The 21,929-nt window shown below is 36.4% G+C and overlaps 1 protein-coding gene across 1 annotated transcript in view; it reads left to right on the top strand.

Moving 5' to 3' along the window:
• Positions 1-21,929, top strand: part of CCDC7 (coiled-coil domain containing 7) — a 250,515-nt gene that overhangs the window by 180,983 nt on the left and 47,603 nt on the right. Inside the window, exons 54-55 of the mRNA XM_087712546.1 lie at positions 13,227-13,352; positions 17,336-17,446. Coding sequence (XP_087568672.1) covers positions 13,227-13,352; positions 17,336-17,446 — 237 coding nt within the window. The remainder of the gene's footprint in view (positions 1-13,226; positions 13,353-17,335; positions 17,447-21,929) is intronic.

Here is a 21,929-nt window from a genome sequence, read left to right as displayed (position 1 = left end):
CTTAACAGTTCCTAGGTCCTTGGTTAGGACTTGAACTGTTAAGCTACAACCAGCCCAAAAGGCTGTGAATCTCACCAAAGATTAACCACATAATAATAATAATAATAATAATAATAATAATAATAATAATAATAATAACTCCGCCATTGCCGGTCCCAAGCCCGGATGAGAAAGGAGGAAGGTTGGGAAGGTTGGCATCTGGTCCCGTAAAAAAAACCCCGCCAACCCATACAATATGGTGAAAAAAACAAATAAGAATTCCATACCGCATCGGTCGTCGCGCGGGTTAACAAGGGCCGCGGCGGATGTTGGGGTCCCTGGACATCCGTCGACAAGTGGGCTACAAGTGGACCAGCCAACAAAACGACAAAAATATAGTGCAGATGAAAACCGTGCCATAATGGCCTGTTACTACAACTCAGAGCCAGAAAAAAGAGGCTATTTAAAGCGAATGTATGAATTATGGAAACAACAATATCCAGATTCAAATGTTAGTAAACAACGACTAGCAGATCAAAGGCGATTTATTATACGGAATAAAGTGTTTAGTGAAGTTGAACATGAGGAAATTCAGGCAAATTGCAAAACCCAAAAAACAATATCACAAGCGGAAATAACTGATATTCAAGACACAACTAAAGACATTATAGTAGAACTCCCAGAAGAAGCTCTCGGGGAGGAAATAACATCACCACCACCAGAACCAGTTATCACTGAACCAACTGATGAACTAACTCAAAAACAAAAAGAATTGAAGGATAAGATCATGGAGCATTTTCTGCTTAATGAGGAAAGGCAACGTTTACCATCACTAAAAACTGTGCCGAAGAAAATTTTGGCCCCTATCATGAAAATGGTTAATGCAGTGTTTTCAACAATTGAACCAGGATCCATCTTGGAAACAAACCAGTTAATGTACAGCGCAGCTGTAATAGTCACTAATGAACTAGGCATTAAAATTAAAGTACCTAGTCATACAACAGAAAAAGCATCAAAGCCAAAGTGGAAAATCCGTTTAGAACAAAAAATAAAAAAATTAAGGGCAGATGCTAGTAACTTAAAGAACATGCATGAGCAACGGCTTAAAAACAACAAAATCATAGATCGGCTAATCAGGAGATATAGATTGGATACAAGAAACATCAATGAAGCTGTAGAGATTGTAAAACAGCAGATAACAGCAACAGCTAGAAAAATTGAAAGATATGAGGCACGAATCATCCAATATAAACAAAATCAGCAATTTCGATCAGACCAACGGCGTTTTTATCAAAGTCTTAATGTAAATGGTGACACCAAAAGTGAAAAACCAGAAAAACAGGCCACAGTTGAATTCTGGAAAGAATTGTGGGAAAATGCAAAGGACTACAACAAGGAAGCAAAGTGGATACATGACTTTGAGAAAAGCATTGGCAACAAACAAATGCAAGTATTAGAAATAACAACTGAGATGGTCAAAAATCGAGTTAAAAAGGTAAAGAATTGGACATCACCTGGAAAGGACCAATTACATGGTTTCTGGCTCAAATATCTGACCAGTTTACATGCAATATTGGCCAGGCAACTGAATGAAATTTTACAAAAGGGCCAAATTGATGAATGGTTGACAACTGGAAAAACATACTTGATTCAGAAAGATCCAACTAAAGGAACAACACCTGAAAACTACAGACCAATAACATGCTTGCCAACAACCTTCAAATTACTCACAGGCATTATTGCAGATAACATGATGGATTATTTGGAAACAAACAACATCTTGCCAGTAGAGCAAAAAGGCAACAAAAGAAGGAGCAGGGGCACAAAAGATCAGCTTCTAATTGATAAAATGATATTAGAAAATTGTAAGAACAGAAAAACGAACTTGAATATGGTCTGGATTGATTACAAAAAGGCATTTGACTCACTGCCACATAGTTGGATCATAAAATGCTTAGAAACAACTGGCATTAGCAAAAATATTACATCCTTTACTGAAAAGGCAATGAAACAATGGAGAACTGAGTTGGCAGTAGGGAATGAGAGCTACGGAATGGTTAATATCAAGCGAGGAATTTTCCAGGGTGATTCACTTTCACCTCTTCTCTTCATCATCGCAATGATCCCACTATCAGTAATCTTTAAAAAAATGAAATTAGGCTACCAAACAGCCAAAAAAGCCGAAAAAATTTCGCATTTACTATATATGGATGATTTGAAACTCTACGGAAAGTCAGAAATAGAAATCCAATCATTGACAAATACAGTCCGAGTATTCAGCACCGATATTTCAATGCAGTTTGGCATGGAAAAATGCGCCACTGTATCCATAAAAAGAGGCAAAATCACTGCATCTGAGGGAATTGAAATGCCCAATGGCCAACTAATTAAATGCAAAGAAAATGAAGCCTACAAATACTTAGGCATTCTGCAGTTGGATAACATCAAGCATGGAGAAGTAAAAACTATTGTCAGACGAGAGTACACCAACAGAGTTAGGAAAATTTTGAAATCTAAATTGAATGGTGGAAATACAATCAAGGCCATAAATACCTGGGCAATACCAGTTATAAGATACACAGCTGGCATAGTTAACTGGACACAAGCTGATTTGGACCTTTTGGACCGAAAAACCAGGAAACTAATGACAATGCACTACAGTTTGTTTACATCCACGTGGTGATACTGATAGACTATATCTGCCCCGAAAATCAGGTGGCAGAGGATTATTACAAGTGAAGCAAACAGTTGAAGAAGAAAAACATGCACTGGCTGATTATTTAAAAGAAAGTCAAGAACATCTATTAATCGAAGTAAAGAACAAAAATCTACTGAAGGCCCAACAGACAAAACAAGAATACAGAAAATATGTGATAAAATCAAGAATGGAGAGTTGGCAGAACAAAGCACTGCATGGTCAATTTCTGGAAAAAATAAAAGATAAAGTGGACATGGAACAAACTTGGTTATGGTTAAAAACAGGTACATTAAAGAAAGAAACAGAGTCACTAATCCTGGCTGCGCAAGAACAAGCTATCCGCACAAATGCCATTAAGGCCAAAATCGAAAAATCCTCTGATGATGCCAAATGCAGACTTTGCAAAGAAGCTGACGAAACTGTTGATCACATACTCAGCTGCTGTAAAAAAATCGCGCAGACTGATTATAAATTGCGGCACAATTCAGTAGCACAAATGATCCATTGGAATTTGTGCAAAAATTATAATATTAAAACAGCAACAAACTGGTGGGAACATCAGCCTGAAAAAGTCACAGAAAATCAGATGGTCAAGATCTTGTGGGATTTCCGTATACAAACCGACAAAATACTGGCGCATAATACACCAGACATCACACTGGTTGAGAAAAATAAGGTCACAATCATAGACATCGCAATACCAGGTGATAGCAGGGTCGCCGAGAAGGAACATGAAAAAATCGCAAGATACCAGGACTTAAAAATCGAAATTCAACGACTATGGCACAAACCAGCAGTGGTAATTCCAGTGGTAATTGGCACACTGGGTGCTATTCCAAAAGCACTGGAATTACATTTAAAACAGTTAAAAATTGACAAAATCACCATCAGTCAAATGCAAAAAGCTGCACTGCTTGGATCTGCACGTATATTACGAAAATACGTTACGACGTCCTAGGCCCCTGGGTGGGGCCCGACTAGTAACCAATGCCAAATCCAGCAAAACAACTGGCCGCTGTGATACAATTGTATAATAATAATAATAATAATAATAATAATAATAATAATAATAATAATAATAATAATAATAATAATAATAATAAAACTCCGCCGTTGCCGGTCCCAAGCCCGGATGAGAAAGGAGGAAGGTTGGGATCAGGTTGGCATCTGGTCCCGTAAAAAAAACCCTGCCAACCCATACAATATGGTGAAAAAAACGAATAAGAATTCCATACCGCATCGGTCGTCGCGCGGGTTAACAAGGGCCGCGGCGGATGTTGGGGTCCCTGGACATCCGTCGACAAGTGGGCTACAAGTGGACCAGCCAACAAAACGACAAAAATATAGTGCAGATGAAAACCGTGCCATAATGGCCTGTTACTACAACTCAGAGCCAGAAAAAAGAGGATATTTAAAGCGAATGTATGAATTATGGAAACAACAATATCCAGATTCAAATGTTAGTGAACAACGACTAGCAGATCAAAGGCGATTTATTATACGGAATAAAGTGTTTAGTGAAGTTGAACATGAGGAAATTCAGGCAAATTGCAAAACCCAAAAAACAATATCACAAGTGGAAATAACTGATATTCAAGACACAACTAAAGACACTATAGTAGAACTCCCAGAAGAAGCTCTCGGGGAGGAAATAACATCGCCACCACTAGAACCAGCTATCACTGAACCAACTGATGAACTAACTCAAAAACAAAAAGAATTGAAGGATAAGATCATGGAGCATTTTCTGCTTAATGAGGCAAGGCAACGTTTACCATCACTAAAAACTGTGCCTAAGAAAATTTTGGCCCCTATCATGAAAATGGTTAATGCAGTGTTTTCAACAATTGAACCGGGATCCATCTTGGAAACAAACCAGTTAATGTACAGCGCAGCTGTAATAGTCACTAATGAACTAGGCATTAAAATTAAAGTACCTAGTCACACAACAGAAAAAGCAGCAAAGCCAAAGTGGAAAATCCGTCTAGAACAAAAAATCAAAAAATTAAGGGCAGATGCTAGTAACTTAAAGAACATGCATGAGCAACGGCTTAAAAACAACAAAATCATAGATCGGCTAATCAGAAGATATAGATTGGATACAAGAAACATCAATGAAGCTGTATAGATTGTAAAACAGCAGATAACAGCAACAGCTAGAAAAATTGAAAGATATGAGGCACGAATCATCCAATATAAACAAAATCAGCAATTTCAATCAGACCAACGGCGTTTTTATCAAAGTCTTAATGTGAATGGTGACACCAAAAGTGAAAAACCAGAAAAGCAGGCCACAGTTGAATTCTGGAAAGAATTGTGGGAAAATGCAAAGGACTACAACAAGGAAGCAAAGTGGATACATGACTTTGAGAAAAGCATTGGCAACAAACAAATGCAAGTATTAGAAATAACAACTGAGATGATCAAAAATCGAATTAAAAAGGTAAAGAATTGGACATCACCTGGAAAGGACCAATTACATGGTTTCTGGCTCAAATATCTGACCAGTTTACATGCAATATTGGCCAGGCAACTGAATGAAATTTTACAAAAGGGCCAAATTGATGAATGGTTGACAACTGGAAAAACATACTTGATTAAGAAAGATCCAACTAAAGGAACAACACCTGAAAACTATAGACCAATAACATGCTTACCAACAACCTTCAAATTACTCACAGGCATTATTGCAGATAACATGATGGATTATTTGGAAACAAACAACATCTTGCCAGTAGAGCAAAAAGGCAACAAAAGAAGGAGCAGGGGCACAAAAGATCAGCTTCTAATTGATAAAATGATATTAGAAAATTGTAAGAACAGAAAAACGAACTTGAATATGGTCTGGATTGATTACAAAAAGGCATTTGACTCACTGCCACATAGTTGGATCATAAAATGCTTAGAAACAACTGGCATTAGCAAAAATATTACATCCTTTACTGAAAAGGCAATGAAACAATGGAGAACTGAGTTGGCAGTAGGGAATGAGAGCTACGGAATGGTTAATATCAAGCGAGGAATTTTCCAGGGTGATTCACTTTCACCTCTTCTCTTCATCATCGCAATGATCCCACTATCAGTAATCTTAAAAAAAAATGAAATTAGGCTACCAAACAGCCAAAAAAGCTGAAAAAATTTCGCATTTACTATATATGGATGATTTATAACTCTATGGAAAGTCAGAAATAGAAATCCAATCATTGACAAATACAGTCCGAGTATTCAGCACCGATATTTCAATGCAGTTTGGCATGGAAAAATGCGCCACTGTATCCATAAAAAGGGGCAAAATCACTGCATCTGAGGGAATTGAAATGCCCAATGGCCAACTAATTAAATGCAAAGAAAATGAAGCCTACAAATACTTAGGCATTCTGCAGTTGGATAACATCAAGCATGGAGAAGTAAAAACTATTGTCAGGCGAGAGTACACCAACAGAGTTAGGAAAATTTTGAAATCTAAATTGAATGGTGGAAATACAATCAAAGCCATAAATACCTGGGCAATACCAGTTATAAGATACACAGCTGGCATAGTTAACTGGACACAAGCTGATTTGGACCTTTTGGACCGAAAAACCAGGAAACTAATGACAATGCACTACAGTTTGCATCCACGTGGTGATACTGATAGACTATATCTGCCCCGAAAATCAGGTGGCAGAGGATTATTACAAGTGAAGCAAACAGTTGAAGAAGAAAAACATGCACTGGCTGATTATTTAAAAGAAAGTCAAGAACATCTATTAATCGAAGTAAAGAACAAAAATCTACTGAAGGCCCAACAGACAAAACAAGAATACAGAAAAGATGTGATAAAATCAAGAATGGAGAGTTGGCAGAACAAAGCACTGCATGGTCAATTTCTGGAAAAAATAAAAGATAAAGTGGACAGTGAACAAACTTGGTTATGGTTAACAACAGGTACATTAAAGAAAGAAACAGAGTCACTAATCCTGGCTGCGCAAGAACAAGCTATCCGCACAAATGCCATTAAGGCCAAAATCGAAAAATCCTCTGATGATGCCAAATGCAGACTTTGCAAAGAAGCTGATGAAACTGTTGATCACATACTCAGCTGCTGTAAAAAAAATCGCGCAGACTGATTATAAATTGCGGCACAATTCAGTAGCACAAATGATCCATTGGAATTTGTGCAAAAATTATAATATTAAAACAGCAACAAACTGGTGGGAACATCAGCCTGAAAAAGTCACCGAAAATCAGATGGTCAAGATCTTGTGGGATTTCCGTATACAAATAGACAAAATACTGGCGCATAATACACCAGACATCATACTGGTTGAGAAAAATAAGGTCACAATCATAGACATCGCAATACCAGGTGATAGCAGGGTCGCCGAGAAGGAACATGAAAAAATCGCAAGATACCAGGACTTAAAAATCGAAATTCAACGACTATGGCACAAACCAGCAGTGGTAATTCCAGTGGTAATTGGCACACTGGGTGCTATTCCAAAAGCACTGGAATTACATTTAAAACAGTTAAAAGTTGACAAAATCACCATCAGTCAAATGCAAAAAGCCGCACTGCTTGGATCTGCACGCATATTACGAAAATACGTTACGACGTCCTAGGCCCCTGGGTGGGGCCCGACTAGTAACCAATGCCAAATCCGGTGAAACAACTGGCCGCTGTAGTACAATTGCATAATAATAAAGTCGCCGAGAAGGAACATGAAAAAATCGCAAAATACCAGGACTTAAAAATCGAAATTCAACTACTATGGCACAAACCAGCAGTGGTAATTCCAGTGGTAATTGGCACACTAGGTGCTATTCCAAAAGCACTGGAATTACATTTAAAACAGTTAAAAATTGACAAAATCACCATCAGTCAAATGCAAAAAGCCGCACTGCTTGGATCTGCACGCATATTACGAAAATACGTTACGACGTCCTAGGCCCCTGGGTGGGGCCCGACTAGTAACCAATGCCAAATCCGGCGAAACAACTGGCCGCTGTGATACAATTGTATAATAATAATAACAACAACAACAACAACAACAACAACAACAGCAACAACAAGAACTCCGTCATTGCCGGTCCCAAGCCTGGATGAGAAAGGAGGAGGGTTGGGGTCAGGTTGGCATCTGGTCCCGTAAAAAAAACCCCTCCAACCCATACAATATGGTGAAAAAAACAAATAAGAATTCCATACCGCATCGGTCGTCGCGCGGGTTAACAAGGGCCGCGGCGGATGTTGGGGTCCCTGGACATCCGTCGACAAGTGGGCTACAAGTGGACCAGCCAACAAAACGACAAAAATATAGTGCAGATGAAAACCGTGCCATAATGGCCTGTTACTACAACTCAGAGCCAGAAAAAAGAGGCTATTGAAAGCGAATGTATGAATTATGGAAACAACAATATCCAGATTCAAATGTTAGTGAACAACGACTAGCAGATCAAAGGCGATTTATTATACGGAATAAAGTGTTTAGTGAAGTTGAACATGAGGAAATTCAGGCAAATTGCAAAACCCAAAAAACAATATCACAAGCGGAAATAACTGATATTCAAGACACAACTAAAGACATTATAGTAGAACTCCCAGAAGAAGCTCTTGGGGAGGAAATAACATTACCATCACTAGAACCAGTTATCACTGAACCAACTGATGAACTAACTCAAAAACAAAAATAATTGAAGGATAAGATCATGGAGCATTTTCTGCTTAATGAGGCAAGGCAACGTTTACCATCACTAAAAACTGTGCCTAAGAAAATTTTGGCCCCTATCATGAAAATGGTTAATGCAGTGTTTTCAAGAATTGAACCGGGATCCATCTTGGAAACAAACCAGTTAATGTACAGCGCAGCTGTAATAGTCACTAATGAACTAGGCATTAAAATTAAAGTACCTAGTCACACAACAGAAAAAGCATCAAAGCCAAAGTGGAAAATCCGTTTAGAACAAAAAATCAAAAAATTAAGGGCAGATGCTAGTAACTTAAAGAACATGCATGAGCAACGGCTTAAAAACAACAAAATCATAGATCGGCTAATCAGAAGATATAGATTGGATACAAGAAACATCAATGAAGCTATAGAGATTGTAAAACAGCAGATAACAGCAACAGCTAGAAAAATTGAAAGATATGAGGCACGAATCATCCAATATAAACAAAATCAGCAATTTCGATCAGACCAACGGCATTTTTATCAAAGTCTTAATGTGAAGGTGACACCAAAAGTGAAAAACCAGAAAAGCAGGCCATAGTTGAATTCTGGAAAGAATTGTGGGAAAATGCAAAGGACTACAACAAGGAAGCAAAGTGGATACATGACTTTGAGAAAAGCATTGGCAACAAACAAATGCAAGTATTAGAAATAACAACTGAGATGATCAAAAATCGAGTTAAAAAGGTAAAGAATTGGACATCACCTGGAAAGGACCAATTACATGGTTTCTGGCTCAAATATCTGACCAGTTTACATGCAATATTAGCCAGGCAACTGAATGAAATTTTACAAAAGGGCCAAATTGATGAATGGTTGACAACTGGAAAAACATACTTGATTCAGAAAGATCCAACTAAAGGAACAACACCGGAAAACTATAGACCAATAACATGCTTGCCAACAACCTTCAAATTACTCACAGGCATTATTGCAGATAACATGATGGATTATTTGGAAACAAACAACATCTTGCCAGTAGAGCAAAAAGGCAACAAAAGAAGGAGCAGGGGCACAAAAGATCAGCTTCTAATTGATAAAATGATATTAGAAAATTGTAAGAACAGAAAAACGAACTTGAATATGGTCTGGATTGATTACAAAAAGGCATTTGACTCACTGCCACATAGTTGGATCATAAAATGCTTAGAAACAACTGGCATTAGCAAAAATATTACATCCTTTACTGAAAAGGCAATGAAACAATGGAGAACTGAGTTGGCAGTAGGGAATGAGAGCTACGGAATGGTTAATATCAAGCGAGGAATTTTCCAGGGTGATTCACTTTCACCTCTTCTCTTCATCATCGCAATGATCCCACTATCAGTAATCTTAAAAAAAATGAAATTAGGCTACCAAACAGCCAAAAAAGCTGAAAAAATTTCGCATTTACTATATATGGATGATTTGAAACTCTATGGAAAGTCAGAAATAGAAATCCAATCATTGACAAATACAGTCCGAGTATTCAGCACCGATATTTCAATGCAGTTTGGCATGGAAAAATGCGCCACTGTATCCATAAAAAGGGGCAAAATCACTGCATCTGAGGGAATTGAAATGCCCAATGGCCAACTAATTAAATGCAAAGAAAATGAAGCCTACAAATACTTAGGCATTCTGCAGTTGGATAACATCAAGCATGGAGAAGTAAAAACTATCGTCAGGCGAGAGTACACCAACATAGTTAGGAAAATTTTGAAATCTTAATTGAATGGTGGAAATACAATCAAGGCCATAAATGCCTGGGCAATACCAGTTATAAGATACAGAGCTGGTATAGTTAACTGGACACAAGCTGATTTGGACATTTGGACCAAAAAACCAGGAAACTAATGACAATGCACTACAGTTTACATCCACGTGGTAATACTAATAGACTATACCTGCCCAAAAAATCAGGTGGCAGAGGATTATTACAAGTGAAGCAAATACTTGAAGAAGAAAAACATGCACTGGCTGATTATTTAAAAGAAAGTCAAGAACATCTATTAATCGAAGTAAAGAACAAAAATCTATTGAAGGTCCAACAGCCGAAACAAGAATACAGAAAACATGTGAAAAAATCAAGAATGGAGAGTTGGCAGAACAAAGCAATGCATGGCCAATTTCTAGAAAAAATAAAAGATAAAGTGCACAGTGAAAAAACTTGGTTATGGTTAACAACAGGAAAGAAAGAAACCGAATCACTAATCCTGGCTATGCAAGAACAAGCTATCCGCACAAATGCCATTAAGGCCAAAATCGAAAAATCCTCTGATGATGCCAAATGCAGACTTTGCAAAGAAGCTGATGAAACTGTTGATCACATACTCAGCTGCTGTAAAAAAATCGCGCAGACTGATTATAAATTGCGGCACAATTCAGTAGCACAAATGATCCATTGGAATTTGTGCAAAAATTATAATATTAAAACAGCAACAAACTGGTGGGAACATCAGCCTGAAAAAGTCACTGAAAATCAGATGGTCAAGATCTTGTGGGATTTCCGTATACAAACGGACAAAATACTGGCGCATAATACACCAGACATCACACTGGTTGAGAAAAATAAGGTCATAATCATAGACATTGCAATACCAGGTGATAACAGGGTTGATGAGAAGGAACATGAAAAAAATCGCAAAATACCAGGACTTAAAAATTGAAATTCAACAACTATGGCAAAAACCAGCAGTGGTAATTCCAGTGGTAATTGGCACACTGGGTGCTATTCCAAAAGCACTGGAATTACATTTAAAACAGTTAAAAATTGACAAAATCACCATCATTCAAATGCAAAAAGCCGCACTGCTTGGATCTGCACGCATATTAGGAAAATACGTTATGACGTCCTAGGCCCCTGGTTGAGGCCTGACAAGTAACCAATGCCAAATTCAGCGAAACAACTGGCCGCTGTGATACAATTGTATAATAATAATACAGATGGATCATCATTTGGAACACAGCATGCCAGATATCACAGTTGTCAAAAACAAAAAAATACAATTTATTGATATTGCAGTACCAGGAGACGCCAGAGTTGAAGAAAAAGAACTGGAAAAAATCAGAAAATATTGTGATCTGGCCATCAAAACTTTGTGATTATGGATGAAACATGTAACAGTGATACCGATTGTCATTGAGGTGCTTGGTACCATGTCCAAGAATTTTAAAGTACATCAAGAAATTACAGCTTCCTTCCATAATACCAGCAGAACTGCAAAAAACTGTGCTACTCGGAAAATCATATCTCTTAAGAAGGTACTTGGTTGATTTGTGGGTGAAGCTTACAAATAATGTAACCAAATTTTACTACTTTTAGAGAAATATGTTTAGCTTTGATGTTTTTTCTTTAACAGTTATCTGTTCTCTAGATATTTAAATAAAAGAGATGTTATCAACTGATGTCAAACATGTATAATGGAAACCTAGGCAAACAGACTTGAAACACAATTTTGATGTTTTCTGGAATAAGACAATTTATATTATTAGAGAAAAATATTCAGTGAGTGCAAATTGAATTAATCAACTTTAGTTGCAACTGTTATTATTTTAAAAATAAAATTTTAATGGCTTTTATTTCCAGTCCACATTTAACTCTTCTTAGAAATTGGAAAATTATGGAATTAGATTTTATTTTGTGGTCCATCTCCTTCTCCCATTTCTTGATTATTCAAATTTTATGTATAGCGTCGTATTTCACTTAGGAGTGTATTATAAAATGGGCAATTATTTAAGATTGTAGTGTATACAAAAATTGCTATGCCTTATTTTTAGTGGCAGTGCCTGTTTAGTTGCTGTTTTGATTAAACATTTTGAATGTGGAAAAAAATCACCTCAAATCTTCTATAATGAATCTTGAGATTAGTTCACTGCCTATATTTCCTAATACATGTAAATCAATCTAGCAACCAGGATCAAAATGGAATTGGAAAGAAAAAATGATTAGAAATATTTAGTTGTGTTGGATCTGTTTAGTTGGGAAAATAGGAATGTAGAAAGGAACAAATAGTTACCTTCAAGTAGCCAAAGTATTATCATATAAAAAGTGGAGCAATGTTGTTCAGAGGTTTTCAGCATAAGAAATAATGGGCTGAAATCACAAGTGAGCGATGGACATCATAAAAAATTCTGATGATAAAGCTATCTATAATGGAACATTTTGCCTTAGTCATCTGTGAGGGATGCTGTTTTCGTAGATTATATAATTTCCATAAGATTGCAACCTTGCATTCTATAATTTTTCAAATATTGCAGAATAATAAAATCAGCAGTTGTTTTCTCAAAAATGCAGGAAATTATTAATTGCTGTATAAAAATATTAAGTACGAATGAAACAAAATAATGATTTTAAGATAATTGTACTAAAATAGCAGCAGGATTATTTAATTCTTTGAGCAATTATATTGCTCGAAAACATAACTGAATAAGGGTAATAAGCAAACAGATCTCACATCATTTCTGACAATATCTTGAACTACAGTACTTATGTGAATGCCTACAGAGATGACTGCTTGTTTTTGGATGGTTCAAAAGATGGAGTTAATTATTTTGGAAGCTGGAGTTTTGAAAAGACATCTCTGTTTATAAAAATATGTATTCTTTTGGTAATAATACCTATACAAAATTTGAATATTGATATTTAATTGAAGTGGCTTCCACAGATGTAAAATAAATTATTGAATCATTATTTATGCTGTTATATAAATTGGTTAAAAATGTATAAATCAGATATTATTCAGAAAGTATTATATAAATCCATTTAGAATAAAATAGCTAAATAATATTGTGTGCAGTTACGCTTAAGGTAGCTATTCCAGAATATATATTATTGTTTTGATTTTGCCTGAAATTATTTTTAGCACATACACTACAAGAACTAAATGAGCAAAGAAGACATTTAACTGTAGAACTAGAGTCAACTGTAGATGATATACAAAAAATAGAAGATCGTGCTTCAGAAGAAGCCTTAATGAAAAGATCTGAAGGTAAGTGGAAAATAAATGCCTATATATCAGCACCTGCATATTTTTCCAATGGCAGCAGCATGGAATAAAGTATGTAGCAGGTAGTCCCTAGTTTTCTGTATGCCGTTCTAATTTAGTCTTTGGATTCTCATCCAACAGGCTTATTCCCTTTTGAATAAGGTGACCAGATTTTCAGATTGGTAAAGAGGGACACCTTTGACCAAGGGGGGGGGGGGGGGCTTGATTAAAAATTTTATACGGAGCAACAAAAAATTTCACACAATGCAAAAATAGTATTGTAATATTTTTTTTATTTCAGCATAATATAAATTGTAACTCTTGCCAAACATCAACATTTTGATCACGTGACCATGAGGATGCTGCAACGGTCGCTAAGTGTGAAAATGGTCTCTAAGTGCGAAAAATGGTCATCAGTCACTTTTTTCAATGCCATTGTAACTTTGGTCACTATATCACCTTTCTTGCCACAGTTCTTAAGTGAATAAGTGAATAAGTGAACTGCAGGTGGTATTTTGTATTTTGGATAGAATCTTTTTTAAAATAGTCTAAGACAATTTAAAAAAAGAATCCACACAGAATAAATTGAAGTAAAACATTTCAAACCATTCCACACAGAATAAATTGAAGTAAAACTATTTTTAAAAATTCTATGCACAATATATTTCAAAGTATTGTGCATAGAATTTTTAAAAATGGTTTCACTTCAATTTATTTTGGATAGAATCCTTTTTTATAATTGTCTTAGACAAATTTAAAAAAAAGATTCTATCCAAAATACAAAATACCAGCTGCAGTTATTCACTGAAGTACTGTGGCAAGAAAGGTGATATAATGGGCTTAGTGACCAAAGTTACAATGGCATTGAAAAAAGTGACTGATGACCATTTTTCAGACTTAGCAACCATTTTCACACTTAGCGACTGTTGCAGCATCCTCATGGTCACATGATCAAAATTTTGATGTTTGGCAACAGTTACAATTTATATTTGTAAATTGTAGTTATGTTGAAATAAAAAAAAATTACAATACTATTTTTGCGTTGTATGAAAATTTTTGTTGCTCCGTATAAAATTTTTAATCAAGCCCCCACCCCCAGTCAAAGGTGTCCCTCTTTACTGAAAATCTGGTCACCTTGCTTTTTAGGATGCTGTCTAGATTTGCCATAGCTTTCCTCCCCAGGAGCAAGCGTCTTTTAATTCCTTGGAATTGGGTATGTCTAGTTTAATGAAAAGAAGGACTGAGGTATTGTATTGTGGTTGCTGTAATTAATATACTTAATAACTCCATTTAACCCTCACCACCGTCCAGGCCTTCCGCACAGCCTTGAAGAACTGGCTAGCCCGTCAGGCCTGGGGATGAAGATAGTTGCCCCCCCCCGAATGATGAATGCATGTTGGTTACTGTTTTTATTATATGTGTCTTTGTTATTGTCTGTATTTCCCCTTCCCCGATTTTGTGTGAGCCGCCCTGAGTCCCCTCAGGGAAAAGGGCGGCCTACAAATCTCAATAAAATCATAAAATCATAAAATCATTTTTATTCTTTATTTTTTAATAATAATTTTCATAACAGTTGCTCCTGTTTTTGTAATTACTGTTTTATATTATTATTTTAGTAGATTGTTGTCACCCCTGAGAGTCATTTCTATTGAGATGTACACATTTGAACAATAAATGTATTTATTTTCATATTTAAGGAAAGGCATCATCTATAAACTTAGCAAAGGTGTAGCTTCCAAGATGTGCCTTTGGGATCTTGAAGTTGGTGGGAATCTACTCAGAGATTAATTGAGGAAAGCTTAATAACAGGGAGTTCTTAACTTAAATCCACACAGAATAAAACTATTTTAATAAATCCTATGCACAATAAATAAAATATTATTTTAAAATACATTAAAAAATAAAAGAAAAAAGCCCATTTACCAGTAGGCAGACACTCCAAGTCAATCCAGAATGATGTAGATGTTAATACAAAGAACTGAGCAAATTAAAATGGTTAAATAGTCCCAGGGAAATAGTTTTCAAAGAAAAAAGAAGAGCACCATTTTTCCCACACGACTTGAGCAACCTCCAAACTCCGTGCCCCTCCCCTCCGGAAAATCCAGGAAGTAACAGTTGCCTCCCTCTCTAGCCAGGTGTTTCCTCCTGCAGCTCTATGGTAATGGTTCATTTTTTCTTATAAAAGTGAGTAAAGGCACGGGGGTCCGTTTTCTTGCTTTAAAGTTTTAATATCTTCAATGAAAGTACTGAGACAGAGAGAGAGGTTAGTTAGACAGGGTGTCTTTTGTCTTGCCCCGGTTAGGATTTCTTGCCCCGCTTAGGATTTCTTAAGCAAATCCACTGGGCTTTCAACATGAAGCCAGAAAAAAATCGGGACTTTTTTAAAACGCGGAGGGACACGGGAAAAATTGTTATAAAGCGTGAATGTCACGCTGAAATCGGGTCGTCTGGTCACCTTACTTTTGAAGAGGAGTCAGTAGAAAGAACCTCCTTTAAGCCATTGCTGCATGTTTGCCAAATATTTTTGTAAATAAAGTTAGTTATATTGTTGATAAAGCCTGATAGATAACCAAGACTACATTTTGTAAGGTCACTTGGGATTGTGCTTTTCAGAAGTCAGTACAACTCATGGTTCCATGAGTTTTATTCAGTTTAAACAAATGTAATTTTTCCCCTGGCACAAATAATGTAGAATCCTCTAAACAAGCTGTATTGAAATGAAATGGCTAGAATTACAAGAATATTTCTTAAAGTAGTAGGATGGTGTCTTTCGTAAATTCTCTTATCGGGTTTTAATACACTGAAAGATACCTCTTGTAGTTGTAGAGAATTGACGTGTAGGTATTGCAAATAAAATTGTTGAAGAAGCCAACGTTTATGAACATTACTTGAAACTTATCAGAATTAATATGAGGAATCTTTCAAGTGAATAAATTATTCCAATCTACCCCCTTTGTACCTAAAATTCAAAATAAGTTTGATCTTATTCTCTTCCCTAATAAAGACAGATGACTTTTTCCTGTTATTTTAAATTCATTTGAAATTGGGTCATATTCCCTTGGAGGCAAGATATCTATGATTAGTGGTAGGGTGGTTCTCCTAGACTGAGGCTCCTTCTTGATCAGCAGATGGAGGCACCAGCATTGAGAGCTTTTGCCCAGCTTTAGTTGGTATCCCACTTGAAGCTTTGTGAGATTGGAAAGCCCTAATTACAGAGATTCATGCTTTTATTACCACATGATTGGAGTATCATAATACCATGTGGAGATACTTTTGAAGATGATCCAAGCTGCATTTAGTCCAGAATTTGATGACTCAGCTACTGATGGAAGCAGACCACTTCAGCAGCGTAACTTGTGGGCTGAATTCATTCCTTTGTTTAACAATAACTTTCCTGACACAACTGCTTATAAATGTCTGTATGTTTCCGTTGTACGTATATGTAATATTATTTCTCTGGACTAAATTCTTACACTAAATGTAGTGTAAGATCATCTGTGGAGAGGATGCTTAGACCTCTAACATACAAGAAGTTAATATACCGAATATATTATTTGACATCAACATCAACTTACCTACTGAGTTGTGGTTGGCTTCCTCATTGAATTTTTTGGAGGTTTTGAAAAAAAGTTTTCTTATTAAAAAAACATTTGAGTGCTAATGCAAATTGAATGCAAATCCTTTTTTCTTTCTAACTACATGGGGTTTTTATGTTTTTGCTGTGAATATTGGTGGTCACTGAGGAAGCATGTTTTGGACAAACATGATCTGAATAATTGAGAATCTCCATAGATGTTACAGAGGAAGGCATTTTGAAATTGTATTACTTTAGTTTTTTTATTTCTTGTAATCAGCCTTGATTTGATCAGATAGTGGTAAATAGGCATAATAAAAGTATGTGAGAAATCAAGTTTTTAATTGGAGATTTTGAATATAAACATATGAAACAATTTTCCAAAATAACTGTAAAACATTATTGTTTGTAGAAATGAAACTGCATAAACTACGTGCATGGAAGAAGCTTTTATTACAACATTTGGAATCAAATCTGAAACTACAAGAAGAAATCCAGGCTATGGAACCAGATAATACCACTGGTATATATATGATAATTCTTGTTTTATTTATAATTAAAATATGAGGTAATTCTTCTTGAAATCTGTTTGGTTCTGTTAATATTATTTGGCAGTCTGTAAACTGAACAAAATTGAAATAGAAAAAAATATAGAGTAACAGAGCTGGAAGCGACCTTGGAGGTCTTCTAGTCCAAACCCTTGCTTAGGTAGGAAACCCTATCCCCGTGATGGCGAACCTATGGCACATGTGCCACAAGTGACATGTGGAGTCATTTTTCAGGGCACGCGAAGCATTGCCCTGTCAGATCCAGCATGCATGCGCGCACTGGCCAGCTGACATCAGTTTTCATTTTTGGCCATTTTTTGATCTCCAGAGGCTTCCCTGAAGGGAAGGGAGGGCGAAAAACTAGAATTTCTTAATGTTATCCACTCCTTTACCCACATTAAGCTTGTTGCCTGGTAATGTAATTATCAGTTAGGCAGACCAAATCCTCCTCTTATTCTAGCATCTTGCAACAATTTTAATTTTATTTTTGCTTTGTTTCCCTCCCAAATATATTTCAACACTATTTTATTTAAGTCATCAAAATAATCTTTCCCAAATCTAATTGAATTGTCTGAAACAAATATATATATATGGGCAATATATTCATTTTGATTGTAGAAATTCTCCTGAACATTGATAATTGTAAATTTTCCCATTTTGTCAAATCTGTCGCAATCTGCTGTTTAAGCTTATAGTAATTGTTCTCTTTAGGTGTACCTCATCTTGCTGTCAAGTATATTCCCAAATACTTGACCTTGTTCGTGACTTGGATCCTTAAAGCTTCCGCCAATTCTTCCTTTTGTCTTGATGCTATATTCTTTGTCAGAATCTTAGTTTTATTTTTATTTTCAAACTTGCTACTTTACTGTATTCCTCTATTTTGCCTATCAATTTAGGTGCAGTTTCTAATGGATCCTCTAGGATGAAGACCAGGTCATCTGCAAATGCTTCCAATTTGTATTCTTCCTTTTTAATTTTCATTCCTTTTATGTATTTTTCTTCGTAATATTTCTGTTTAAAATTTCTAATGTTAAGATGAATAACAAAGGGGATAGTGGGCAGCCTTGTCTTGTCCCTTTCCTTATTTCAATAGAATCTGTCAACTCTCCATTTATCATTATTCTTGCTGTTTGTTTCTGGTATATAGTTTGTATGCTTGAGTAAATTTCTTACCGAAGTCCATCTGTTCCAACTATAATGACATAAATTGCTAATTCACTTTATCAAAGGTTTTCTGTGAATCTAAAAACATCAAAGCCATTTGTTTTTCAGGGTGTGCCTCATAATATTCCAAAGTGTCCAGAATTATTCTCATATTATCTTTAATTTGTCTCTTTGGTAGAAACCCATTTTGATCAGGATGAATGAAATTATTTAGATTTTTTAAAGTCATTCTGCCAATATTGAAACAAATAGTTTATAGTCTGAGTTTAGCAGGGAAGTGGGTCTTTTTTGTGGAGATTTCTGTAAATCTTTTTCAAGTCTCTTGTAGTCATCATCTAGTACTTTGAAGGCTTGTATTTTCTTTCTCTTCCTTGTATAGTCTACTATCAAGCCTCTGGTGTAGGCCTTCACTGTGTCCCAGAGGTTCTGCGTTGATGTATCTTCTTTTCTGTTTTCTTTAAAAAAGAAAGTCAATTCTTTTCTATTTTCTGTACAAAGTCCTTCTGTTTTAGTATAGTATTATTTAACATCCATCTAGATCTTTTTCTTTGTCCTGCAGTCCTCAATGGAACTGCATCTACATGGAAGGAAGTATGCAGTGGAGTACCCCAAGGCTCTGTTTTAGGCACAGTACTCTTCAACATCTTTATCAATTATTTGGATGAGGGAATAAATGGGAAACTCATCAAATTTGCAGATGACACCAAGATGGCAGGAATAGCCAACACTCCAGAAGATAGGCTAAAGTTACAGAAGGATCTTCACAAACTTGAACATTGAGCACTATCTAATAAAATGAAATTTAATGGTGAAAAGAGTAAAGTTCTACATTTAGGCAACAAAAATGAAATGCACAGGTACAGTAGAGGTGGTACCTTGCTCAACAGTAGTAACTGTGAAAGGGATCTAGTGGACAACCACTTAAATATGAGCCAGCAGTGTGCAGCAGCTGCCAAAAAAGTCAACACAGCTCTAGGCTGCATAAACAGAGGAATAGAATCAAGATCACATGAAATGTTAATACCACTTTATAATGCCTTGGTAAGGCCACACTTGGAATGCTCCATTCAGTTTTCGTCACCACGATATAGAAAAGATGTGGAGACTCTAGAAAGAATGCAAAGAAGAGCAACAAGATGATTAGGGGACTGGAGACTAAAACATATGAAGAACGGTTGCAGGAACTGGGTATATCTAGTTTAATGAAAAGAAGGACTAGGGGAGACATGATAGCAGTGTTCCAATATCTCAGGGGTGCCAATAAGAAGAGAGAGTCAAACTGATTTCCAAGGCACCTGAGGGTAGAACAAGAAGCAATGGGTGGAAACTAATCAAGGAGAGAAGCAACTTAGAACTGAGGAGAAATTTCCTGACAGTTAGAACAATTAATCAGTGGAACAGCTTGCCTCCAGAAGTTGTGAATGCCCCAACACTGGAAGTTTTAAAGAAGATGTTGGATAGCCATTTGTCTGAAACGGTATAGGGTTTCCTGTCTAGGCAGGGGGTTGGACTAGAAGACCTCCAAGGTCCCTTCCAACTCTCCTATTGTATTTTATTGTATTGTATAAGGACACAATGTTTGGCTAAAGAAGGATAGTGTGATGAGCATGGAGGTTGTTTATGCAGGTGTTCTTCTGTGATACTATCAATGTGTGGAGTCTTGCTTTGAAAGAATAAATAGAAATTCAAAGAAAAACGTCTACTGTGACCTTGAAAAGACTTTCATTTTTAAAAGCTTGGATTTACCACCTCTACTGTACCTGTGCATTTCATTTTTGTTGCCTAAATGTAGAACTTTACTCTTCACCATTGAATTTCATTTTATTAGATAGTGCTCAATGTTCAAGTTTGTGAAGATCCTTCTGTAACTTTAGCCTATCTTCTGGAGTGTTGGCTATTCCTGCCATCTTGGTGTCATCTGCAAATTTGATGAGTTTCCCATTTATTCCCTCATCCAAATAATTGATAAAGATGTTGAAGAGTACTGTGCCTAAAACAGAGCCTTGGGGTACTCCACTGCATACTTCCCTCCATGTAGATGCAGTTCCATTGAGGACTGCAGTTGGTCAGCCAGTTACAAATCCATCTGGTGGTGATGCTGTCCAACCCACATTCTTCTACTTTATCTAGTAGTAGGTTATGGTCTACCTTATCAAATGCCTTATTGTAGTCCAAGTAAACTATATCGAGGGCATTCCTCTGGTACACTAATTTTGTCACTTTGTCAAAGAATGTAATAACATTAGTCTGGCATGATCTGTTTTTGACAAACCCATGTTGGCTTTTGGCTATTACTTTGGTTGTTTCTAGGTGTTCACTAATTCATTGCTTTTCCAGAATCTTTCCTGGTATTGAGGTCAGGCTGATAGGTCTGTAGTTTCCTGGATCTGTTTTTCCCCCTTTTTTGAAGATGGGAACCACATCAGCTCTTTTCCAGTCCTCTGGTAATTCCCTGGTGCTCCAGGATTTCTGAAAGGTATAGTTCAGTGATTCTGAGATCTCGTCTGCCAGTTCTTTCAGAACCCAGGGGTGTAATCCATCCAGTCCTGGTGATTTGAACTTGTCTAGGGTAGGCAGGTGCTCACTTACCATTTTCTTCCTATTTCAATTTGTGTTCCTAATCTGATTTTTGTGGTGCTGTTTTTGATAGGTTGGACTGTTTTATCCCTTTGTGTAAAGACAGATGCAAAACATGAGTTAAATAGTTCTGCTTTCTCCCTGTTGCTTGTCACCTTCTTGCCACTTTTTCCCAACAATGGACCAATTGTTTCTTTAACTTTTTTCTTGTTTTCTTCATTGTGAGCCTTAGCTTTCCTCACTTCACCTTTCATGCTCAGGCTATTTGCTGATATTTTGCCTTAGTTATGTCCCCCCTTTCCACTTTTTATACTTATCTTTTTTGTCTTTTATGTTGTCAGAGAGTTTCTTTTGGGAGCTGTTACTTTTCTTCTTCATTGATATTGTGCTAGACTGAGCTTTTGTAATCTCATTTTTCAAAATTTCCCAAGCTTCTTGAGTTGTTTTCCCCTTGAGGATTTTCATCCATGGAATTTTTCCCAAGCTCTCTCTAACTTTATTGAAATTAACTCTCTTAAAGTCCAAGACTCTAGTTTCACTTTGTTCTACTACTTGTGTTTGCATAATGTTGAATTCCAATATTGCATGGTCACTTGCCCCCAGGGTTCCTATGGCTTCAACACCTTTTATCATTTCCTCTCTGTTAGTGACAATTAAGTCTAATATGGCCGATCCCCTTGTTCCCTTGTCTACTTTTTGGAAACAAAGTTGTCTGCT

Source organism: Thamnophis sirtalis, unplaced genomic scaffold (genome assembly GCF_051295495.1).
Source record: "Thamnophis sirtalis isolate CommonGarterSnake01/CBP01778 unplaced genomic scaffold, rThaSir2_p1.2 scaffold_4, whole genome shotgun sequence".
NCBI lineage: Eukaryota > Metazoa > Chordata > Lepidosauria > Squamata > Natricidae > Thamnophis > Thamnophis sirtalis.
Note: the sequence above shows the minus strand (reverse complement) of the source record. Positions and strands in the feature narration are given on the sequence as shown.